Raw genomic sequence first — 24,734 nt, 5'->3', positions numbered from 1 at the left:
TCACTCTTTCTGGCGCTACTTGGAAATACCCTCTGCTCTTCCCCAGTAGTATATTGGACACCTTCCGACCTGAGGGGCTCATCTTCTGGCATCATATCTTTTAGCCTTGTGATACGTTCCATGGGGTTTTCTTGGCAAGAATACTGGAGTGGGTTGCCATTTCCTTCTCCAGTGGACCACATTTTGTCAGAACTCTCTGCCATGACCTGTCCGTCTTGGGTGGCCCTGCACGGCATAGCTTATGGCTTCACTGAGTTACGCAAGCCCCTTCGCTACAACAAGGCAGTGATCCATGAAGGGGTTTATATACTGAGCAACTCTTATTTTACCAAACATGGCAAATCATTGAGAAATGCAAAGATATGTATTAAATACATTCTGAATATTTCTATAACATTACATTAAAATGTTCTAAATGTTCTAAATGTTTAATCATAAATGTTATATAGCACTTTTAAAGAGAAAGAGAGAGAGGCAGAGGGAGAGAGAGATCAGCTATGTTTTTTTTTAAAAGCAATATAGGGATTTAGAAAGCTTTGGGAGAAGGCTTAGTTACTGATTTATGTAAATTATAAGACTTATAATACTGCCTTCAGTTTAGAATCTTAGAGTGACTAAGATCAGCTTATGATTTGTAATAAGCTAGATTCCACTTGTTTTCCTTTAGGCACCACTTGGGGAAAAATTAATATACAAGTGTGTACTTACAATTTAATATAAAGTCTTAAGTGCATTCTAAGACCTAGATGTAAAATGATCAAATTATTACATTGTAAAGTTTCTTTTTTGTAAACTTTAATCATAGTTGCTTGATGTGGTGCATTTTAATCATTCATAAACAAAAAATGAGATAAAAATTTCAGCTTACTGATATACTTCAAAGATTTTCAGATGTTAGACATAACATGTTAGACTCAACTAATGTAGTACTCTATCAGCCAATTCTTCCTGCAACTTAAATCACAATGAGCTAAATGTGTGGCAATCATAAAGGTTCACACAGGTGTTAAGGCTCATAGGTAGGAATAGGGATGTAGGAGAATCTGGTTCGAGGGTGGAGCTCAATGAGCTTTCATCAGCTCGTCCCCCTATACTCCATTCCATCTTCCACCAACTGGCTGAACTCTGTGCGTGATGAGTTGGCCAGCTGGCGGAATTTCTGTAAATTATTATTATTTGTGTAAAAAGACATTTATGCAAATTACAGCTGCAAATCCCACAACTTTTGGCTGTAAATTGTGCAAATTTCCATAAGTTGTGCAATTTACCACTGAGCTTACTGCATATTATGCCGCAGACGTTCACTGAGCCCCAAAAGGGCCAGATTTCCCAGCAACTGACATCCCTGCCTAGGAAACATGCAATTGAAAGATGGAGACATCAGGTAGAATAGATCAAAAGGCGATCTAGTCCATTCCACCTCTACAGACACATCTTCAGCTCTCCACAGATCAATCTATTACACTGACTTGGATCCTAACCTCTGTAATGGCATGGGACTTTCCTGCCTTGTTCTTCTGACAATGTTCTGAAAAATATGTTCCTGAAAGTTAGGGATCCCTCTGGAACAGAATGGCATCTAGCCATTGCAGAAAGCGGCTTAGACAGCAAATTGGTCTAGATCAAATATAGTTGAGAAAATTTGACAAAAACTACTTGCTGGCTCTGATTTACTCCACATCTATTTTGACTTCATCACTGATGCTTAACGAATGTTTAATTGTGGGAGTGGGGATGGGTTACATAAATATCCACCAAGTACAATGGAAAGCAGATATGCTTTGAGATATGTTCTGCTGCACCCCTCCCGAGCAGTCCCAGAAAAGCTGATTCAAAGGGTCAGGGGACACATAGGAATAGCATGGCAAAGAAGGCTACAGGTTAAGTGGGGAGTCAGCGGAAATTGTGGACCCCTTCTTGTGCAAGCAGAAGTGCCAATGCAAGATTCCTTTGGATCCAAGTCATAAAAACTAAGAATGTTAAGGGGCCTTATCAAAGCCTGGCTCAAACAAAACTAAATCCTGGGGCTCAAGAAGGCACTTCCAATCTTCAAACGTTCCTCAGATCAAAATCTGAGTGGTCAGCAGAGGAAATCCGACACATCTGCTGTCACTATCATGCCTCCCCCCGCCCCAACCCTAGAATCACCAAAGCTATCCCCTTACCTGGTTGATTAGTGGGACAGATGAGGATTGGCAGGGGTGGTGAAATCTCTCTCTCCCCCTTCCTCCTCACCTCTGTCATTCCTAGGGATGTTGGAGAATTTCTCCACGAATCTCGGGGAGGCTGAATGCCAACGCATTCGGCCCCCCGAAATTGTTGGTGAAATTCTCTGCCACCCCCCCGCCACCCCTCCACCCCCGGGATGGGACTTACCTCCCTCGAATGTCCCTCTCGGCGGCGGGTCCCAGCGGCGTTTCGGCGGGGGAGGGGGTGGCGGCCGGTCTTCCGACCGGCTGCCACCGCCGCCATTACAAAATAAAGTTAAAAAAAAAAAACACGTGATAGGCTACGTAACGATTTACGTAGCCTATCACAGCTAGATTTCCAAAGTCAGCCGTGATAGGCTACGTAATGATTTACGTAGCCTATCACGGGTGACTTTGGAAATCTAGCCGTGATAGGCTACGTAAATTGTTACGTAGCCTATCACGGGTGTGTGTGTGTGTGTTTACATTTTCTTTTTTATTTCGCGGCCAGGGAGACAGGGCGCTTCTCCCCGGCGTGAATTTCGGCCGGGCGAGGCGGGGCGCCTCCCCCCTAGCCTGAATTTCAGCCAGGCGAGGTGGGGCGCCTCCCCCCCTGGCCTGAACTTCGGGGGGAGAACTGAAGCACCTCCCCCCCACCGTGAAGCAAGCTGCGGGACCAGGTAAGGGACTTGCGTCCATCCCTAGTCATTCCATCTGAGTAATAGGTTATGGTGCACTATAGGAGAATACTTATTTCAGAGGTTCTTGCAATTGTAGGAGTACACAGTGTCCCATCACTTAAATGGGGCACAGAAGGGGAAGCAATGGCCCTCTTCTGTTGCCACTGCTGCTTCTACACCCTGCTTATCAGCCAGGTAAGGGGAAGGGAGGTCGGCTGTTTGGAGGCTAAGGGTTTTGGGGATAGCTTTGGTAGATGGTCAGGAGGAGGAGGATGGAGGCATGGTGAATTTTCACCAAGACAATACAATTAGCTTGGAATTTCCCCCAGGATTTCTCAATTTTTCTCAACCCAAGGAGAGCCTCAGAATGTTCCTCCCATGACCCATCACAAATTAAAAGAAAAAATGAAAATGAAACATCAGAAACAGGAATCAAACCAGGAAGGTGGTTAGACCTTTTGATAATAAAGGTATGAAAGTATTAATGCAGAATAACTAAATCATAGGAAACCTAAATGAATTGTCTAAACATTTTTACAGATGATGGACAAATAACCTATGCCTGAATCACTTTTGTTGGAGTGCATCCTAAAACTATTAAACAGAGAAAGATGAAGTTCTTGGACTAACTGACAAATTAAAATGTAACATGTCAGACAATATGCAACTAAACGTCCTTAAGCAACACAAATGTGAAACTGATAATCTATCAAACATGAAATTTGCTACTAAAACTGGCCTTGAGCCAATCTACATTGTGCCCGCCATCACAACGAATTCGGTGTCCCGTCGGGATAAATGCTCTTGCATAGGGATTAGGGTTGGCGGAGAATTTCTCCCCAAAACTTCGGGGGGCCGAGCGCCGACATGTTCGGCCCCCCAAACAAGTTTCGGGGAGAAATCCTCCACACACACCCGCCCCCCGCACCCCCCCCGGGACAGGACTTACCTTCGCCGAATGTCCCTCCTGGCGGCGGGTCCGGCCGGCAGTTCGGCGGATCTTCGTGCGGGGTGGGAGCGGCAGCCGGTCTTTCGACCGGCTGCCGCCACCACCATTGCAATAAAAAAAAAAGCCCCCTGATAGGCTACGTGACAATTAACGTAGCCTATCACGGCTAGATTTGCAAAGTCAGCCGTGATAGGCTACGTCAATCGTCATGTAGCCTATCACGGGTGACTTAAAAAAAAAAAAAAAGTGCGTACGGATAATGGCAGCCCCCATAGGGAGCCGCCATTCCTGTTCCTTATTTGGTCGCTGTAGTCTACGTAAAGATTTACGTAGACTACGGCAAAAATAAGGGCAACGCTATTTGCATTAATCGTCACGTAGCCTATCAGGGGGCGTTTTTTTTTTTTTAAACTTTCGCGTTCGCGGTCGGGCAAGGCGGGAAGCCTCCTCCCCGGCCTGAATTTCGGCCGGGGCGAGGCGGGAAGCCTCCCCCCCCGGCCTGAACTTCACGGGGGGAGCCGCGAAGCGCCTCCCCCCCCCACGAACGTCCTTCGAGGACAGGTAAGGGACTTTCGTCCACCCCTAATAGGGATGGCAGAGAATTCTGCCATGGATTTCAGTGAGGCTGAATGCGCTGGCATTCGGCCCCCAGAAATCAGTGGCGGAACGGCCTCCCCACCCACCCACCCCGCGGATTCCCCCCTGGGACGAAGCTTACCTGGGGCAGATGTTCCGGCAGCAGAGGCTCCGGCGGCGGCGGGTCTTTCGACCGGCTGCCATGGCCGCTATTTGCATCTGCTGTTTGCCGTGATAGGCTACATAAGTATTTACGTAGCCTATCACGGCAAGCAAAAAAACAACACAGTGTATGCAAATGGTGGTGGCTACGGAGGCCGCCATTTGCGTTCCCTATTTTTCACCGTGTTAGCCTTCGTAAATATTTATGTTGGCTAAAACAGCGAAAAAAAGGGGAATGCAAATAGTGCCCACTACGCTATTTGTGTTCCCCTTTTTTTCATTGTAATAACCTACATAAATATTTACGTAGGCTAAAACGGCGAAAAATACGGAACGCAAATGGCGGCCGCCATAGCCGCCACCATTTGCATATGCTGTTGGGGGTTTTTTGCCTGCTGTGATAGGCTACATAAATACACAGCCTATCACGGCAGCCTGGCTGGACACAAATGGCGGCCGCTATGGCGGCCGCCATTTGTGTCCACAGCAGCCAGTCTGCAGCCGGAACTCCAACTGCGGACGGCCCTGGCTGGCTGTTCCACAGAGCTGCCATGGAGTGGAGCCGGCCGGGCAGGATTCCGGGCGGGAGGACCGGATCGCCTTCCCCCCCATCGAGGATTCCTGGGGGAGGGACAGAGCGCCTCCCCCCACACTGCGAATCACATCCGTGAAAAGGTAAGTGACTTTTGTACATCCCTACTCTTGCATTAAAACATGATTATCCACACTCAGCCATTTTCCCTGACGCAGTGCTTCATCGAATGCACGAGCTCAGTTCACACTCGAGCGCTGTGCTGTTTTCCTGCTCTTAAAGACGGCGGCTCTTTGGAGAATCAGAAACTCTTCCTGTTTCTGCTCATTCCATGCCCACCGAGCAGCAGTGGCGCTGGAGAGGCTTGTCGTTTTCCGCATGTTTTCCTGGCCTTGGGGAAAATGACCAGCCTGTCCCTTGCTGCTGCCACTGTAGCAGGTGGGGGTGGAGGGAAGAAGGAGGCACCTATCCTCTTCTCCCCCACCTGCTGGAGGCCAGGGCAAGTGGCTGGGGGGTGTCTGCCAATGCTCTTTTCCCCATGCCAGCCCTTGACAGCCAACACGAGGAAGAAGAGCAGTGGCGGCGGCACCCAGCGCTCATGTTTGGGAGGGGCCTGCTGGTATCTTCGAAGATTCGAAGCTTCACATCGGCCCGGTCAGTAGCTGGATGGGCGACCGCCTGGGAATCAGGCTTCCTGCATTGAGCAGGAGGTTGTTCTATCCCTTCAAATGAGACTAACTTTTACCCCCTTCTATCCCCCGCTTCCGCTTTTTAAAAAAAGATTAAGGCGTTATCTTCGAAGAATCGTGGCTTCTCCAGTTTTTTTTTCTAATTCAGGCATGGTGTTTGAAGATTTGAAGATTCAACGCATGGAGGGAGCTGACCAAGATGGATTCCGGGCGAGGCAGAGGTGAGTGCTCCATTCCGCCATGGGCCCCGAAGGAGCCAGGTTCTTGGAATCCAGCCTCATTGGGGTCCGTGGCGGAATTCTCCAACATCCCTAGTTTCTCTTCTGGGAGGAAAACAATGGGGGAAAGATCTTGGGCTCCATCACACAGGCAGAGCATTCTGCATCAATACTGGTGCTTTCCCCATCCAGTATCCTTGCAGGATTGGCTAGTTTTCTTTAGACGGCTGTCCTGGTCATGTTATTTTTTATTTCCTTCCTTTTCATGGGGGTGGTGATGCCACTTGGAGACATTGCCACCTTTCCATTAAGAACCATTACACCTACTGGGGGCGTTGTGATAATTCCTCCCTGGTTTCCTGCCCCTTTCCCTCCCTTCACATGTTACTGGTGGCTCGGCTATGACTGACATGCAGACAGCCCCCCCCACCCGATCCCCCTATTCCATGTTTCGATTCTGCCTCTGCCTTTTACTCTACCTTTCGACTCTGCCTCTGCCATTTACTCAACCGCTGGGAATGCACGGCATGGGGGTATCCTGGCAAGCTGTGATGCTGGCACACCAAGCCAATTTCCCCCTCCATGGAGGAAAATGCATCTGGGCATCAGGGTGTGCTAGTGAAATACTGTTTTGATAATCTGCTGCTCTGCCACCTTGTTCTGAGGACTGCAGGCCGAAAATGGCAAGGACCCAAAATGGTGCAGGCGTGGCAAGGCGACATACCCTCCCCGCTTGTTGTCACCACTTTCACCATCGTGACTACATCCTCAGTACCCCAAGGCTACAGCTGCCAACACACAGCAGTTTATTCACGTTACAGGAAAAATACACGGGCAGGCCATGGTGCTCCTGTTGAGTGGACTGGAAAAATACCACATTTTTTGTTCCGTTTGAGGATAAATGGGATAGGCAGGGGGAAATGGTGGGATAATGACTAGAGGATGATGACGCTATGTGATGGACCTGAAAACTTCCGTGAGTGACCAATCATGAATGTGCGATAAACTGCAGGTTTAGAAATGCCCCTTGTCCTTATATCCTGCTTGTGAGCTTTCTAGCTCCACCTGTCTGGCAATATGGGGAACAGGATACTGGACTAGATGCATTCGTGGTGTGATCCAGCAGGAGTCTTATGCTATTATCCCAAGAAAAAGCAATAAAAAACTGCTGACAGATATGCAAGCCTGATATTAAATAATGGCCGGGGTGGGGTGAACTTAAAACAATACAAAAATGCTTTCCCCCATTATTTGTAAATACTGTTGTCATGAGATCCATAAAATAGTTAGGATCTTCCTAAACAACCAAACCATCAGCTGCCAGACACATTTATACATACACAAGCCCTGATTCAGAGCTAGTAGCATATAATCAAGGATAAGGAGGTAGCACTGCTGTGAAAGGATATCCTTGTTGCTCCTTTGTTGTTGTTGTTGTTGTTGTTGAAAAGGGACTGGATGAATACTGAAGCACTGGTTTTATGAAGGAGAGGAGCAAACAACCAGTGAAGCCAATTGTTAAGTAAATGTTCCTAAAATGCTGATATAATGAAAAAGGGAGAGCTTTGGTGTTCTTTAGTGTGTTTGTCAAACTAGAAGTGGATGCATGCGGCATGCCCAATGCCAGCACATGGCATACTCAGTCAAATGTCATGGTCTTGGGGCTCCAGCAGGGCCTACTGCCACTGATGCTGGACCAGGTCTGCCCAGGTGAGTCTTAGCAGACCCTTATATACTGATACACACTGAAATTGCTATATTATATTGTTTTTTAAAAACAATATTGATTTTTGTCACAATAAGGCCACCATCTTAGTCATAATTAAACTAGCATAATACAAATAAAACTTCTCCAAGCAGTAACTGTGATTCCTTGATAAATAAATTCTACCCAATGTTTTATTTTAATTTTCAGAGAAAAGCTTGGTTGAGGCAAACCTAGTTCAGATTAAATCTAGATATGACTGAAATTAGATGAAAGAAACAAATAACAAAAAATGAGCTAGATCTATTATCTAAAATGAATGTGTCTATGGTGATTACCAGCTTTAAGCAAAAAGGATTTTCAAGGCTAAATGCAGACTTTGGCACTTGAGGCAGAAAATCCAAGTGGCAACTTCACACCCAGTGTCTGTGAAACTATATTAAATAACTGAATTTGCTACCCTTTAACAAGACCCATAATTTGCCACCTCTGGCAGCCACCATCTTGCCTAGCGGTAAGACCATCTCTGAGGGTGTAATTACAGCTCTAGTACTTTATTTAGACCCAGACAACTACTACATATTGATCATTTCTGAGAAAAGGGAAAGAATGTGATACTTTTCCTTTCATACATGACTAGTTGTATTTTGTATCTCCATACAAGATACAAACCAGTGCAGTTGGTGTGTGGTGTGACAAAGTTTGTTTGATGCACAAACAAAAATTTTCAGAAAGCTCCAAACTGAGGGCTCCTTCACACATTGTATTTTAGATATACACACAGCAACATCATTGTCACTAACCGTGCAATCCTACACATGTCTACTGAGAAATAACTCTCATTGAGTTCAATGGGGCTTACTCCAAGTTAAGTGGGCATAGGATTGCAGCCTTATCGTAAAATGTAACATTTGAATACAAACATTTATTAGGGAAACTAGTCAGGAAACCAGAGTAGGGTGACTCAAAACAGAGTTGTGTTTGCTCTACATAATGTGTGAAATAGCCATTTTTTAAGAACTATAATATTAGAATTGTGCTCTGTGTTCAGCATTTACTTTGCCTGTGTACATCAATGTGTAGATAACATACAGGTTGTTGACTGAATTACTCAAAAGTCATTTGATGTTCCTGTGGTGGACATGGAACTTGTAAACAGGAGGACAATGTTCCCATAAGCTTATATCTCTTTAGAATATCCTTCTTCATTTGTAATTTGTTGATCTCATGAAGTAGCAAACAGATCAACATGAAACTAACAAACAGCTTCCTGCACATAAACACCAATGAGGATTTGCCTTAAAATAACATGCTGGATAGGAAAGCCATGTGCTTTTTATGTCCTCTGGTCTGGAAAAGCAGCATGCCTTCCAGTGCTACAGAAATGGATCTTTTCTTTCTTTTTTCCTAGGTAGGTTTATTTAGGATCTAGCAGAAACAACAACAACAGGTGATTTGCATCTGGAAAGGTGACAGTATACTCACATTTGTGTATGTACACACACACACCGCCCCATGTTTCAGTGTTAATGCTGCTGTGGCTTCTCCCACCCCCTTTGTTTCTTTGTTCATGCTCACTTCTGTTTTGGAAAATGTGCCATCAAAAAACAAACGTACTCACTTTATTAACCTCTATTTAGCATGTATATGTAGCTCCACACAGGAGCATTTCTTCCTACCTTTTCACTTTTAATTCTTTCTGATATGGCCGCAAATCGTTGGTTGAGCTCTGTCAGTTTAGGCTCTATTACTTTCCTGCAGTAATCTCCACGGTTTGTCATCAACTCTACTGCCTGGTCACGGACAGAGTCCACCTTTGGATGCATATCATTCAGCTCAGTCTTTAAGCGCTACAGTCCATGAGTAAGAGACAGGGCTTGAAGTTAGTAACAAATGCAGGAAGGAAGAAAAAGAGAGAAAGAGAGAGTGTGCAAAGGAATAAGGAGCAAAACCATAAAGCAAACTTTAGACAAATGCCTGTGTCTAACTCTAAGCACATAGTTGTGCAGTTCTGGATAGTCCATGGACTAGCTAGTCCATGACTAGCTTTTTATACTTTCAAGCTGATAGAGACAGTAAGACAAAAGATGAATATGCACTTAAACACGCAGGGAAAGTGTCCCTGAGAACAAATTTACTATGTTTTCCCTCAGCTGCTTCTTTAAACAATACAATCCTAAACTGAAGAAACAGAATGGTCAGAATAGTGGGTGCCATTTAACACCTGATGCTTACACGGAATTATATAACGTAACAGAGCTCAATTAATTTTTTGTAACATACTAGGAGTATTCCTTGTTGTCTTGAAATTTATTTATTTATTTATTTATTTATTTATTTATTTATTTCTATACCGCCCAATAGCCGAAGCTCTCTGAAATGAATCCCAGTGGCCTAATGTAAATGTTTAGCCATCCAGAAAAAAAGAAGAATGGACTTGGAGATGTATCCAAGAGAAAAACCCTTGGATTAATAGAATGAATTAAAGGTGTATCCTGATACATACATACATATCTGCAATATATTTTCCATAAAATATATTAATGCATGAATCAGTTATACATGTATTATCTAGTATTAACACCAACACTTTAAATGTGGGCATGCTAAGGGTATGGAGAATATTTTCTTAAATTCAGCTTTATGATTTTATACACAGATAGAAAGATTCCATTGCTGACATGATCATTTCTTGAAAATTTCAGCTTGATGACAAACCACTGTCTCTGAGGCTCTCTCCCATATGGCCTGCCTTGCAGGATTACTGAGCTAAATGGATGTCAAGTGCTTTGCACATTTAGGAACTGAACTAAATAAAAGATTGTGTATTAATAGTATACACAGTACCACAGAAAATATTCTGCAGAAGACAAAAAAAATCTTTCCCAGCTTCCTTAAAATGTTTTGAAATATGCTAGTAATTCTCTATAGTTTCAATGCTCTACAGTAGCTTGTCTTCACACCATGTTCCATGGCATCACGATGACACAAAAAGAAGGGGGGGAGGAAGCTTGGATTTTGCATCGGCATATTCTTTTCAGGTATTTCAAAAACCTAAAGTAGTATCATAAGCATTTCAGGCACAATCTAGAAAGCAACAACAAACAGCATGTCTCATGATACAAGAAGATCTTAAGTTAAGAGAGCCAAATGTATCAAGGTCTCAAACTGGGAACCTTTGTAGCAAGCCTTTGTGTCTTAGTACCCTGGCAGCTTGCAAGTAACAGGAACTGATGGCCTCACCTAAGCTGGAGTGATAATATACCTCTAGCCCAGTAACGATCACAAGGAGCCAGGAGGGCCTCATCTTGTATTATAAAGCTGCTGATCCTGGCTTGGCTCCTTAGTCTAAGGAATTTGTTGGTCAAAAGTGAACAAAACTACTTTACCTGCTTGATCATCTGTGAACCATTCACCGGCCACAGGCCACCAGCCCTGACAATATTGTCATAGGAACTATTTTGTGCAATAAAATATCAGACTTTATTAAATGAAGGAAGATAGTACTTTATATCATACACTGAGAGAGCTGTTCCAGATAAAATCATTCTAATACAGCTGAGATCAGAATGGAAACCATGCACAGAATTTCTGGTTCTGAAAATGTTTGTGTCTGAAACTGTAGTTTTACTTCAGTAACTAAGGTTTTCATCCATCATGAACATCTGTCTCTATATTATATGGGTTGGATCCAGGATCTGCCTTCCATGGACAGAAGGGTTCTACTCACAGAAAGTGCCTTTGACTGATTTTGGGAGGAGGGTCCCCTCCTGCTCCACAGGTCACGCCATTCACCAGAGTCCCCCCAAACCTCTGTGTAGCATTTTCAGGTGGCTGGAGGGCTGCCATCAGGAGGCAGTGGCAGGAAAGTCTGCTTTTGTCAGCCCTAAATCTGGATCCAGCCCTATGTCTATAGCTCTCTGAATCATCCCATGGTTTGCTCATGGGCTGCCTACATGTTAGTCATGATGGCTTTATATTTTCTGCAGTATCAGAGGTAGTATGCCTCGGAACCCCAGTTGCTAGGGAACATTGGGAGGATGCTATCGCACTCATGTCCTAACTTATTAATGTCCCATAGTGTCTGGTTGGTGACAACAGAATGCTGCATTTTGGTCTGATGCAGCATGACTGTCCTTATATTTACAATAATGATGTAATGATTCATTGTTTGTTGCCATCTGTGTTTCTGAAATGCTGTGAAAGGCTTGAATTCATTTAATTTCTCCATAACCAGATAGAACCATACACTGTGTGTGTGTGTGTGTGTGTGTGTGTGTGTATGTATGCATGTTAGGTGTGATTAAACTATTTTCAAACCATCAACTGTACTCGTGTCTTTCTTGCTCCATCTGTGATTCTATTGTCTCCTCTGGGTGATGACTCAGGTGAGGAGGAATTACATGAGACAGGCAGCTGAATCATGTCTGAGACTTGAGGTAATTTCAGAACTATGGACTAGGAGCAACCAGCAGGGATTTATGGTCAGACTCCATCCCCTCAGAAGCTCCACCCCTTCAGGTGCTATATCTGGTTTCAGTGTAATTTTTTGGTAGAAAGCCAGGGTACAAATCAAATAAATGAATAAATCTGGCGGTTAAAGGGCCAGCAGTCTTTTCTTGTAGGTGTTGGCTTCTCCTGGAGAGTGGAGGGTGGAGAGATGAGGAGCCATTTGGAGACTGTCCCTCAAGGTCTCACTGTTCCGTAGAGGAGTGAGGTCCACTCCAGTCAGGGGGCACTGGCACCTCCTGGGGTTCACATGGACAGGATATGAGATCTGAAGCAGTGTGTCCCAATACAGAAGGACCAGGGAATGGCTCTGTGACACTGTGACTGGAGGCTTCAGTCTCCAAGGGCTCCTGTTCCTGGGCCATGACACCTGGTTTATAAACTAATTGTTGGGTTAATTATTCAGGAAATAGAACTACTTTCTGTGTTTATGAGAGTTTACTTGTCAAAAGCTTTTCCTCTGTATGAGAAGCAGGAGAGAATCAAGATGGGTGCTGTCACCGAGAGGCTTCTGGAGACCTGAGTCCATTGTCATGTGTCACCAATCCTTATCCTTACTAACAGACGTCCTCTCCTCAGAGGATTTGTCACTGGAACTTTAGGGACCATTTGGTAACAAGCCAACTGATTTTTTTGTTTTTTTTTTAATTGGGCCCTTGATCTGAAACCAGTGTATGTCTGGTTTCAGATCAAGGGCCCAATTAAACCACCTGAAACCAGTGTATGTATAATAAATATAATTTTAGGTTTGCTTATTATTTATTTTCTGAAATGTTTCTAATTTATATGAATTTTTTGTAATAAGGAAACAGAATATCCTAGTGTTTTGAGGAGACGAATGAGCTTCCAATTTCCAGAACGCTTGACTAAGAGCAGTACTTATGGTGCTAGTATTGATAAATTATTGGGAGTCTCCAGGAGGAGGAGCAAGTCCAATTCTTACATTACAGGAACAGGGTTGCTATTTCCCTGCTGTTCTACTGTATGAATGTAGAAGCCATATGGGAGGGACAGATCTTGGGGGGGGGGATGTACAAGCATATTGGAGGAGCAAGGGGAAGAGTTTTAGTGTAGTCCTACTTATGTAATTCCAACTCTTCCATTAGCCAAGTGGCATGGGATACAGTCATCTGGAGCAGCAAACATGACACTACTGTGAGAATTGGGCATCTATAGGAACTCAGGATATGTTCAAGATGATCCAACCCAATAGTCAGTGGCTATAGAAAATGGAGAGAGGATGAAGATGGATGAGGGGATTTGATGGAGGCAGGGGGAGGATTCAGTCACCGACATTTATCTCCCTGGTCTTTTGCTATTCTTAGAATTGCTTCTGAAGAAGGTAGCAAATGGAGCTGAACCAAAGTGTGGTGTGAGGAGGAATATTCTCTATATGAATGTTGGAAGACAACTACTTGATGAGGTATGGGGTGGGGAATCTTTATAAAGAACAACAGTGTAAGGAACCTTGGGAAGGGAAGTTTCACATTATCAGAATGACCAAGACTTTGAAAAGATAAAAGTTTTGAATAGACAATTGCTTTTTGCATGTCATATTTGAATCAGGTGGAGATAAAGCTGTTATATTGTCATGTAAGATGTTAATTTGTATGAAGATATTTTTGCTATAGGAGTTTTGTAGGTCTTCCTATAATATGCTACAACACATCCCTCTTCAAATGATAAATCACTTGGACGAGGATTGTATCAAATTCTAATACAATGTTGTCAAGCGATATCATTCCTTGGAGAGCCAATATATTTCTCAGAAGAACAGATATTTGATAAAAGGAGCAAACTGATAAAAGAAGGCTGGTGTTCCATTTTTAAACAGAAAGAAACCGTATTCAGGAGATACAGGCTTTGTAATAAGTGTTCTACTCACCATAAAGTCCTCAAGCCTTCCAAGAGCATATTTGATTTTTCTACTGAATCTGCTTACTCTCCCTGCTTTCTTAAGCAATTTAAAAGCTGCTGGACAATACTTATGCCAAGACAAAAATAATGTTTTGCTATAATTCTAAGAGATTATTGAAACCTATAGGGAAAAAACCCTGGATATGTACTACCTATAAGATGTATATAATAAATGGTTTACAGAAAATTGTATTTGTTACCTTAAGCATTTCTTCCCTTTGTTGAGGTCTTTGGGATTCAGATTCATCCAGGATTATCTCAGTCTGATACATCCAAGTAGTGATATTAGCAACATTCTGATCAAAAGTCTCCATGTCTTTCTGATATGCCTGCATGTAGATAAAGGAAGTATAACATATTAAGTAATTATTGGCAGAGACAAAAAGGAAAGACCACGATTATAAAAATGTTACTAATACTGTCTGGGTTCAAAGAACTGTAAAACTAGTTCAATGAACCCAGTAGGGCTATAGACTCCCAAACAGTAGCCCTAAATGCTTTTAGGCAAATTGAGAGGAATTGCAAAAGCATTTTCTGATAATGGTACGGGAAGGAATTTAAACAAAAATCCTCTAGGTGTGCACAAAGCATCTAATGCAATCCTTACAATTCTAGTCATTAAAAAAAGATTTCACTCATAAAAGAAACAATCCCTTTACATATTTGCAAAGTGGGAGTGGCATCCGTCTATCTAAATTATGGTGACACACTGGGAACTAAAATGGAGGTGGCAGGGTAAGAGAGAGTTCCTACCTTTGTAGAGACCTCCCAGCAAAAGTACTGGTAGGGTTAAAGTATTAGTGGGGTTAAGTGATCCCCCACCTCCCCCAGGACAAGGGATGGTTGAGACCTGTGCATGCACACTGCACTCATACTGCCAGCAACCACTGATAGACAAAACGGGTTAGCGCGCATGAGCCATTAGCTATCTGGAGCTGGAAGGGAATCAAGATGTCTGCCTCTTGCTTTACTTCACACCTTAGAGACTGGAAGATGCAGCTGTGCATCCTCCAAATATGGGGAACTCCCCCTCTCACAGTTTAAAGGACTGAAGTGAAGGGAGAATTAAGTTTAAACACTGAGATTAATCCCCCCCCCCAAAAAAAACAGGTCTTTCAAGTTGTAAGGGGACTGCGTGTGTGTTTGAAAAGCTGGTCTCAAGAGACACAGTTCCTTTAAGGCCAATTCCCTTTCCCCTTCACTTGTGGAACTTTTTCAGGAATTCCTACTTGTCTAAATGAAGTTTCTGATTTGTTTCTTCAAAGATGCAGGAGTAGCTCATTTAGAAATTACTTTCAACTGTAATCTATTTTTATAGTATGACCAATGCTGTTGTTTCTCTGGAAGATTTGGAATCACCATAAGAGCAAATTGCCCACAAGACTATTAAGAGAATATAGTCCCCTCCCCACACACACACACCCCTATCTATTTTACTCTAGTAAAATACTAAAACTGATACAAATATATAGCCAGAAGACCATACTGATAAAACTACATTTACTTTCTGACTGAAGACATCCAGTGTACATAATATGTAGGCTTTATTGTGTTTACAAACAATGCATGAGAAACAGACATTTTGGAATCATGGCAGAACATTATCAAAACTTTTATCTTTGCCTGTAATGTAATTGTTATTACATTTGAAACAGAATGATGGAGCTATAAGAATCAAACAGCTGTTGTACAGTAGATGGAACATATGCTAAACAAAGATGGTCATATTACTGGATTGTTATTATAGTGGCAGCAGCAATTTCTATACATTCCATTGTTGTATTATTTAACTGGCATAATTACAACCTTCTCCCAACTTGCTCCCAGTTCATTCAGCACTGTTCTGCTGCTCGAAATTTTCCTCTGTGTTTACAAATAGGGTTAAGAAAGACCCATGAGGATTGTTGGGACTAGTCTAGGCACAACTGTGGGCCCTACTAATTGGAAGCCAGGGTTGGATTCGGAATCAGACCAGGAGGTGTAGATTCCAAGACATTTGTGAGAATCTCAAGGCTGGAGAACTTGGCACCGATTGACTACTCATCTGATTACAGACCAAAGGAAAGCAGAATGCTTTTTCTGCCACAGCTATCAGACAAGACTTTTAGTCAAGCCTCTCATTTAGTGCCTGGGAATGTGGGACTCAAATGGGGGGGGGGATCTGAGGGGGAGGATGTTTCAGGGATGTCTCGCAGGAGGAGAAGTCAACTCAGGAGGGTAGAACAGCGACACCCTCTTTGATGTTCTGCTTGCTTAAGGGCTAGGAAATCCTGGTCAAGAGAGGTTATCAGAAGATGGGCTCTGACAGCCCCTTCCCTTGTATTTTAATTGATGCAACAGCCAGAGTGCATTTGCTGAGATCACCATCTTTACTGCTCAGAATATTTCCTCATCAGAAATCATTGTAAATCTGTGAACTCTTGTTTGCCGTGACTTTGTAATGTAACATTCTGCTGAACCATTTGTTGCTAGGATTAAGACTCTGAATGACTGCTAACCTTGAAACTGTTTCTTTGCCTAAGCAGTATGCCAATGGCTTTCATGGAAGCTATTTGTTTTGTTAAAAGATACACATGCCAGAAGTTCCGTCATAAACCTCTAGAAAGCTTATTGTGTAACGCTTGATCTACTACTATAAAGGCTTTTGTTGTAAATACAGATTGGTTTTGGCTTGACTGAAGGTGCCAGTAGGGATGTACGAAACTCCCGTTACCTGGCTCCGCTGGGTTCAGCTGGGGGGGGGAGGTGCTCCATCCCTCCCCCCAGAATCCTCCCCCCTGGAATCCTGGCCGGCCGGCTCCGCCAGCAGCCGGACATCCGGCTGCTGGCTAGCAGGGACGCAAATGGCGGCAGCTGTAGCCACTGCCGTTTGCATCCCTGTAGTCAGCCGTGATAGGCTATGTAAAGACTTACATAGCCTATCATGTCTGGCTTAAAAAAAAAAAGCATGTACGCAAATGGCGGCGGCTACAGCCGCCGCCATTTGCGTTCCTTATTTTTGGCCGTCTTGGTCTACATAAATATTTACATAGACTAAGACGGCCAAAAATAAGGAATACAAATGGCGGCGGCCGTAGCTGCCACCATTTGCGTACGCGTTTTTTTTTAAAACCAGACGTGATAGGCTACGTAAGTCATTACGTAGCCTATCATGTCTTGTAAAAAAAAAAACACAACAAAGCGACAAGACTGCAAATGGCGGCAGCGGCAGCCGGTCGGAATACCAGCCGCTGCAGCCGCCACCACCACCGCCGCCACCGTCGCCCGGAAGATCCGCCCCAGGTAAGTCTCATCCCGGGGGGGATCCGCAGGGGTGGCAGGGGGTGGTAGGCCATTCCGCCACAGATTTCAGGAGGCCAAATGCACTGGCATTCGGCCTCACCGAGATCCGTGGTGGAATTCTCTGCCATCCCTACAAAATAGCCAATCAAAGTATTGGCTTACTTGCAGCTCTTGAAAAAACAGTGCACGGAGCTGTAGTGATGGACACATGGAGATAATATTTTTAATTTTAAATGTGTATATATTCCAAGGTTAACCAATCAAACATTAATGTAGCCCAACAGATTGACACCTACACTTTTATAGGAGCTACTATAGTGTAGTGGTTGTGATGTAGGACATGAATGATGAAGCAGGGAAGTTTGAATTCCAGAGCTCAATCATCAATGTATTGAGTGGTTTTATGAAAAGTCCTGTCCTCCTAGACCTCCTGGGCATGATAGTCTCCTGCTGGCCTTAATGGTAAGAGCTACAGTTAGCAGTGGAAGCTGCATTGACAAGTTGTTGTGCATGTACTGAGTTCTAGCATGCCCAAACTAATAATTCATAATTCTGGACATGTTAAACTCAATGTACATATTAGTGTGAGCATGATGACATTCTTCACATGGCCACTTCCAACTACACTCCACTGAAGAAAAACATTACATATACCCTGAAGGGGCATGATCTGGTTGTGACTGACCAGGAAAGAGAAGTTGGGTTCCTGGTGACAATGTGTGGCAGCTGTGAAAAAGGCAGATTCCATATTAGGGATCATTAGGAAAGGGATCACACATAAACTCCCAATATCTTAATGCTTTCAGGGAGCTGGAGCAACTCCCCTATGAAGGAAGCGTACAATGTTTAAGGGTTTTAGTTTAGAGAAAAGGTGAGCATGGGAGGACATGATGCAGGTTTATTCTGCATGGGGAGGGAAAGTGGCTATGGAGCAGGTTTTTCCATTTTCTCATAATACTAGAACTCAATGAAGCTCAATGGTGGGAGAATTAGGGCAGACAAACCAAAGTACTTCTTCATACAGTGCACAGTTAAACTGAAATTTTACCACAAGATGTAGCAATTGTCACCAACTTAGATGGTTACCAACTTAGATGGTTTGAAATGAGGGATATACAAATTCATGGAGGATAAGGCTATCAATAGCTACTAGTCATGATGGCTATATATTAATTCCAGTATCAGAGGCAGTATCTCTCTGTATGCTAATTTCTGAGAACAACAGTGGAAGAGGGCCGTTGCTCCTTTGTACTACGCATAGGCATCTGGTTAGCCACTATCAGAAACATTCTGAGTTCTTTTTTCTTAATTTTGGTATTTTTTCTGGGGTCTGGGTGGGCAGCTAAATTAAAATATTTGATTTCTCCACTGGTGTCTATGGGCAACTTTCCTGGAATTCCATTCCTGCAAACGTTTTAAAATAGATTCTTAATGTGAACCAGGACATGACTTATCCAGACAATGAGATGGCTCATTCTACCCTTTTTATGTATGTCTCTCTCTTTCCCTATCCACTTTCCGGTCAGTCCATGCCATTCCCCATCCCACCTGATTATTACTTTGTTTCCTTTCAGTCTCTCAACATTCCATACCATTGAGTTCTTATGAGATTATTCCCCCCCCCCCAGTATTTTTGCCAAAGGTATTTTTTGTGTGGATCTAGGGATGTTGGAGAATTCCGCCACGGACTCCAGTGAGGTCGGATTCTTTAGCATCTGGCCCCCTGGAGTCCATGGTGGAACAGACTACCCCCCTGCCACCTCTCGAAATCCCCCCCTGAATGGACCTACCTGGCGGTGGTAATGGCGGATGCAGCAGCTCCGGGTCATCTTCCGGCCACTGCCGGGCTGCTGTGGCCGCAAATGACGGCCGTCGTAGGGGCCACCATTTGTGTCCGCAGCACGGCAGCAGAGGCCAGAAGTCCGGCTGTGGCCGGCAGCTCCGCAGCTTTGCCATGGAGCGGAGCCAGCTGGGGGGGATTCCGGGGGAGGGACGGATTGCCTCTCCCCCCCACCAGCAGATGCCCCGGACCGGAACCGGGTAAGTGATCCGCTCACCCCTATGTAGATCATCTACAAACCCTGAGGTTATCAGAATTTGCTAATAACATCTTTCTTAAGTCTGGTGGAGTGGTTTTGGCTACATAAGTACAAGCACAGGAAGAATTGAGTTGGTAATTATAATATTACAAAAACACTGTATGTTGCGCTCTCTGTCATCCAAAAGAAACTGAAGTGTGTAGTGCTGCTTCCAGACTTCACTGATCAGGGAAATAGGGAGTAACAATATGTAATTCTTACCAGCAACAAATTAAACCATTCCTCAGCTCGTGAAGTTACTGCTATCCAGTTACTGCTCAGAAGGCTGAGTTTATCATCCACTAAGCTTTCCTTCCCTTTAAGCACCATCTTCAGTCCCACTCCCAAATCAGTGATGTTCTTCAGCTGAAGCTGACGTTTCTCAGTCTCTAGCTGTGTTGTCTATGGAAAACATATGCAAGATGATTGGTAAGGAGGAAGAGTTTGCAAGATTCTGAAATCCCTACACTGTTCTTAACATGGTCACAATAGAAAGGGAAAGATCTAGTATATTCCAACATATACATATATACATAATGAATTGAAAGAGAGAGAAATCTGTACTGATCTTTCATAGCATAATTTAGCTGTATTTATCTTTTCATAGCATAATTTATTGCTTTTGATTACTAAACCTAACCAAGGGACAAATGATCAAAATTGCATGCATTTAGTAATTGCTTTTACATTGCTTAGATTTAAAAAACTTTTAAAAAACCATATCGTCATTGTAAGAGATCTTTCATCATCTAACATCTAAGATACAATAACCCCCCCCCCCCAATTCAGGTTCATCTGAATGGATGATAAAAATTACAACGCAAATTTGCCAGATTTCCCCTTCTTTGACTGTGAAAACTAGAGGTGCTGAATTTCTCGAATCTAAAGTTGCCTTGTTCCTCCTTCAGATCTGCTCATTTAGCAGGATGATGGGAAATGTACTCTGCACATATTCAGTACAGAGTCACTCTCCTGTCTCATCATTCATAATTTCAAATCTCATGTTGATCCACCCAGTTTCTTTGCCACTTAATTATAACAGCAAGATGAAAAACATTAAAATAGTTTCCATGGTTTCCAAATAGGAAGTATGGGGCCAGGATGAGGTTTCGAGTTAGCAACACAGTTTCCAAGATTAATATGGGGTTCCGTGGAAGCCTCTGCGAACCTACTTGGAGAGCGCAGATGAAGTAGGTAGATAATACCCAATGGATCTCAGTGCTGAATTGCTGTCAACCTGCCAAGGCACCAGTCTAATCCTAATCCTTTTACAGGATTAATGTGAGAATATAATTGGTTCATATGCCATGCTGAGGTTCTTGGGTAGAATACACATTTGATAAATAAAATGCTACACGGCACTTTATTGCAGGCTGTATTATAGTTACTATCACACACACACACTCACACACACATATAGATACATACATATACATGTGTGCGTGTGTGTGCACATGCATGCACAACACACACACACATACACAAATAAATACATATACTGGTCACAATCCTACAGTATTTAGAATACTGGATCCATGCTCATGAAAGATTGTTTCTCTAGCAACCCCCTACTGAATTTCCATGAAGTTATTCACACTTCTCTGAGTATTAAAAAATTTGGCAGAAGGAGCTGTTACAGGAATAAAAAAAGAAAGAGAAAAATCTAATGAGTATTTGCTATTTCCTATGCCACATCTCAGTATAAATGTACTTAGTGTGCTCTGCATGTGTTTAGCCCAGTTCCATATATATATATTTCCAAGTGGAAATATTCTCACATTCTCAGAATAGGATGACATCTTTAACCATGGTAATTCTTTAAAAAATAACGAATCCTGTCCTAGTAACAGAAAAAATATGATTAAGGGTCTAGATGTCTCATTTACATAAAGGAATACCACCAGTCATCAAATTAAGTAGTGTTTGTGCTTTCTGCAAGCATACTGGAAATCTGATTAAAAGGATGCCAAGGATAAAACTGTAATTGTCTCAATCATTACAGTTGCTTTCAAAATTTCAAAATATTGAAATAGGGTGCATAATTTCACACTGTTCAATGGCATATAGGATGATTATGTAATTATTTACTTGAAATACCAATATCGTATTTAAATGTGGCAATGAAAGATGACAGTTTTTAACTCCTTTCTTTTATTAATCTTATGGAGTAGTATCCAGTGCTGCCACTGTGCTAGCAGGAATGACCACTGGTACAAACAGGAAGTGGTGGTGAGTGAAACTAGAAACTACTTGAAACTACCACTTATAGAGATAACCACTTATAAAATGGGACAGGTCCTTTCTGTGAGCTCTGCTGACTTGTCATGGGACAAGTCTAGAATGGTCTGGAAGTGGTAGTTTCGGCTAGTTTCCTGGGTTGTGCGCTAGCAAATGCTAGCTTCCCATTGTGCTAGTGGTCATTCCCGCTGGTGCAATGTATATAACCTGGCAGATTGCCAGCACTGCATATACTGCCCTCTCACAGGAGATATACTAATTAAATGATTGTGACTGGAGTTTATATTCATCAGTTTTATATAATGTGAGCTAGAATTTAACAGTAGCGCACTTCTAGTTCAAATACGATAACAGTAGTAAATGACATAGAGGTTTTCTGAGAGTACTATCTGGTATTCCAAATTTGAGAAAAGGCCAATATTTCTTTAACAGAAATATGAACCCCGCAGAGTTTAGAATAAATTGCTTAATGTTAGCCAGTTGTTTCCTATCTCATCAAGACCATGTGAAACATGGTCTTTCAAAGTGACCCCAAGAGAGTAGAAGGAAATTGGCAAGCAAAGGAAGTGCTGGCATGAGGACTGGGTGGCATGTGTAGCCATGCATTGTGCCAGGTGGTTTAAGGAAGCACCATGTTTTCCTAGGAGAGATATAGACTCCTTCCTGAACCTCATTAGCCCAGCTGTTTGGGTTTTTTAGAGTGTAAGCCAGGGACTGTTGAGTTGACCCTCCATTCCCCCACCTGAGCCTAACTCCATACAATTCTGCATCTTGTCATAGTACAACCTCTGTTTTTCCCAGACATGTTAGTTTCATGGGGTGATTTCCTTAGCAATCTGAAGCACCCAGAGAACCTTGTGATCCAAAGTAAGAATATTTAGCTAAGCCTACCAAGGTCAAGAAGGCTCAGTTTTCTTCTGGACTTTGCAAGGCCTATTTTAACAAAGTTTGAGGGCTTCTGATTTAGCGAATAAAACTGAACTGGCTTTGTTAATTTGGACTGTAAGCAAACCATTTGTTGTTACTCGTTTTCTGCTATAATCATGAAATTATCAGTTCTACTCATGAAAATACACGTAAGTGGATGGGCCTTTGCTAGGCTATCAGGGACATTATAGCAGGTTAGCACATTTCTTGTGTGTGTGAAATTTTAATTAAATTTCCTTTCTTCCTTGATTTTCTTAGTGAAATAGGTATTGCCTTTTTGTTGTGAGAATAAGAAATAACAAAAACATTCTACTGCATAGCTGTTCTAATCAGCAAACCTCACTCACTAATTATATAACTTCTGGATCACTGAAGTCAGTGTTTAATCATTAATGAGATTCAATTAGAGGCAGGCGTGTCTACTTAAGCTGCAGCTGTGGTATACATATCTGATAATTCAGTATACAAAAGCTAGCTTTTCTGCATATACAAATGTGCACAGGACTGCATCTGTAGTGTGGTAGAAATATAATTCATGATTAGCAAAGAATTAATTTGATTTCTTTTGGGAAAACATATTGGGTGATTGTCAGGCTTATTCTGGGCTATTATAACTACATAAATATACAATCCATTCCTTGAAAATCTGACACTTTGTCTGAAACAGTAAATGCAATCACAGCAATAATGAAAGATGTGCAGACTCTGCTACGTAGAGTTCAGCACAAAACAAAGAGACCAGTGAAAACAAGAAATTATTTCTCTCTCTCTCTCTCTCTCTCTCTATATATATATATATATAAATTAGATCTACTGACACTTTTCACTACAGTTTCTGAAAAGTACATATTACATTAGAGAGCAATAAACATGTATTCCTCCTCCAGAACTTAAAAATGGGGTTTAGGGTTTGGATGTAACGCTAAAGTGCAGTTAATCAAAACTAGAAGTGAAACTTCCAACCTTCTTGTCGCAGCCATAATGGAGAAAGAGAGGGGAACCCAAAGCTCACTGAACCTCATTCTTTTAACAATAGTAGTTAATTGTTTATTTACAGCATTTTTACCTCATTCTTCAGCCAAAAAAGGGTCTCAAAGTGACCTATAAAGATTTATAATAAGACAGTCCCTGCCCTCAGGCTTACAATCGAAAAGACGCAACACAAAAGGAAAAGGGATGATTGTTGTTGTTTATTTGGTCAGTCGCTTCCGACTCTTTGTGACTTCATGGACTAGCCCACACCAGAGCTTCCTGCTGGCCATCACCACCCCCAGCTCCCCCAAGGTCGAGTCCATCACCTGCAGAATATCATCTATCCATCTTGCCCTTGGTCGGCCCCTCTTCCTTTTGCCTTCCACTTTCCCTAGCATCAGCATCTTCTCCAGGGTATCCTGTCTTCTCATTATGTGGCCAAAGTACTTAAGTTTTGCCTTTCATATCATTCCCTCAAGTGAGCAGTCTGGCTTTATTTCCTGGAGTATGGACTGGTTTGACCTTCTTGCAGTCCAAGGCACTCTCAGAATTTTCCTCCAGCACCACAGTCAAAAGCATCTATTTCCTTTGCTCAGCCTTCCTTATGGTCCAGCACTCGCAGCCATAGGTTACTATGGGGAATACCATTGCTTTAACTATGCGGACCTTTGTTGTCAGTGTGATGTCTCTGCTCTTAACTATTTTATCAAGATTCATTTGTCATTGCTCTCCTCCCAAGAAGTAAATGTCTTCTGATTTCCTGGCTGTACCTAGAAAGACAAAGTCTGTCACTGCCTCCACGTTTTGTCCCTCTATTTGCCAGTTATCAATCAAGCTGGTTGCCATACTCTTGGTTTTTTTGAGGTTTAACTGCAACCCAGCTTTTGCACTTTCTTCTTCCACCTTCATCATAAGGTTCCTTAGCTCCTCCTCGCTTTCAGCCATCAAAGTGGTATCATCTGCATATCTGAGATTGTTAATGTTTCTTCCAATGATTTGAACTCCAGCCTTGGCTTCATCAAGCCCAGCACGTTGCATGATGTGTTCTGCGCACAGGTTGAATAGGTAGGGTGAGGGTATACAACCCTGCTGTACTCCTTTCCCAATCTTA

At 42.8% G+C, this 24,734-nt stretch overlaps 1 protein-coding gene across 1 annotated transcript in view; it reads right to left on the bottom strand.

The window, feature by feature from the left end:
• Positions 1 to 24,734, bottom strand: part of DMD (dystrophin) — a 1,907,270-nt gene that overhangs the window by 1,026,599 nt on the left and 855,937 nt on the right. Inside the window, exons 34-36 of the mRNA XM_084843968.1 lie at positions 19,709 to 19,888; positions 14,327 to 14,455; positions 9,380 to 9,550 (exon numbers count right to left, since the gene is read on the bottom strand). Of these exons, the coding sequence (XP_084700094.1) occupies positions 9,380 to 9,550; positions 14,327 to 14,455; positions 19,709 to 19,888 (480 nt within the window). The remainder of the gene's footprint in view (positions 1 to 9,379; positions 9,551 to 14,326; positions 14,456 to 19,708; positions 19,889 to 24,734) is intronic.

This window comes from Heloderma suspectum, chromosome 3 (genome assembly GCF_057233095.1).
Source record: "Heloderma suspectum isolate Gila_16-S chromosome 3, 16-S_ref, whole genome shotgun sequence".
Lineage (NCBI taxonomy): Eukaryota > Metazoa > Chordata > Lepidosauria > Squamata > Helodermatidae > Heloderma > Heloderma suspectum.
Note: the sequence above shows the minus strand (reverse complement) of the source record. Positions and strands in the feature narration are given on the sequence as shown.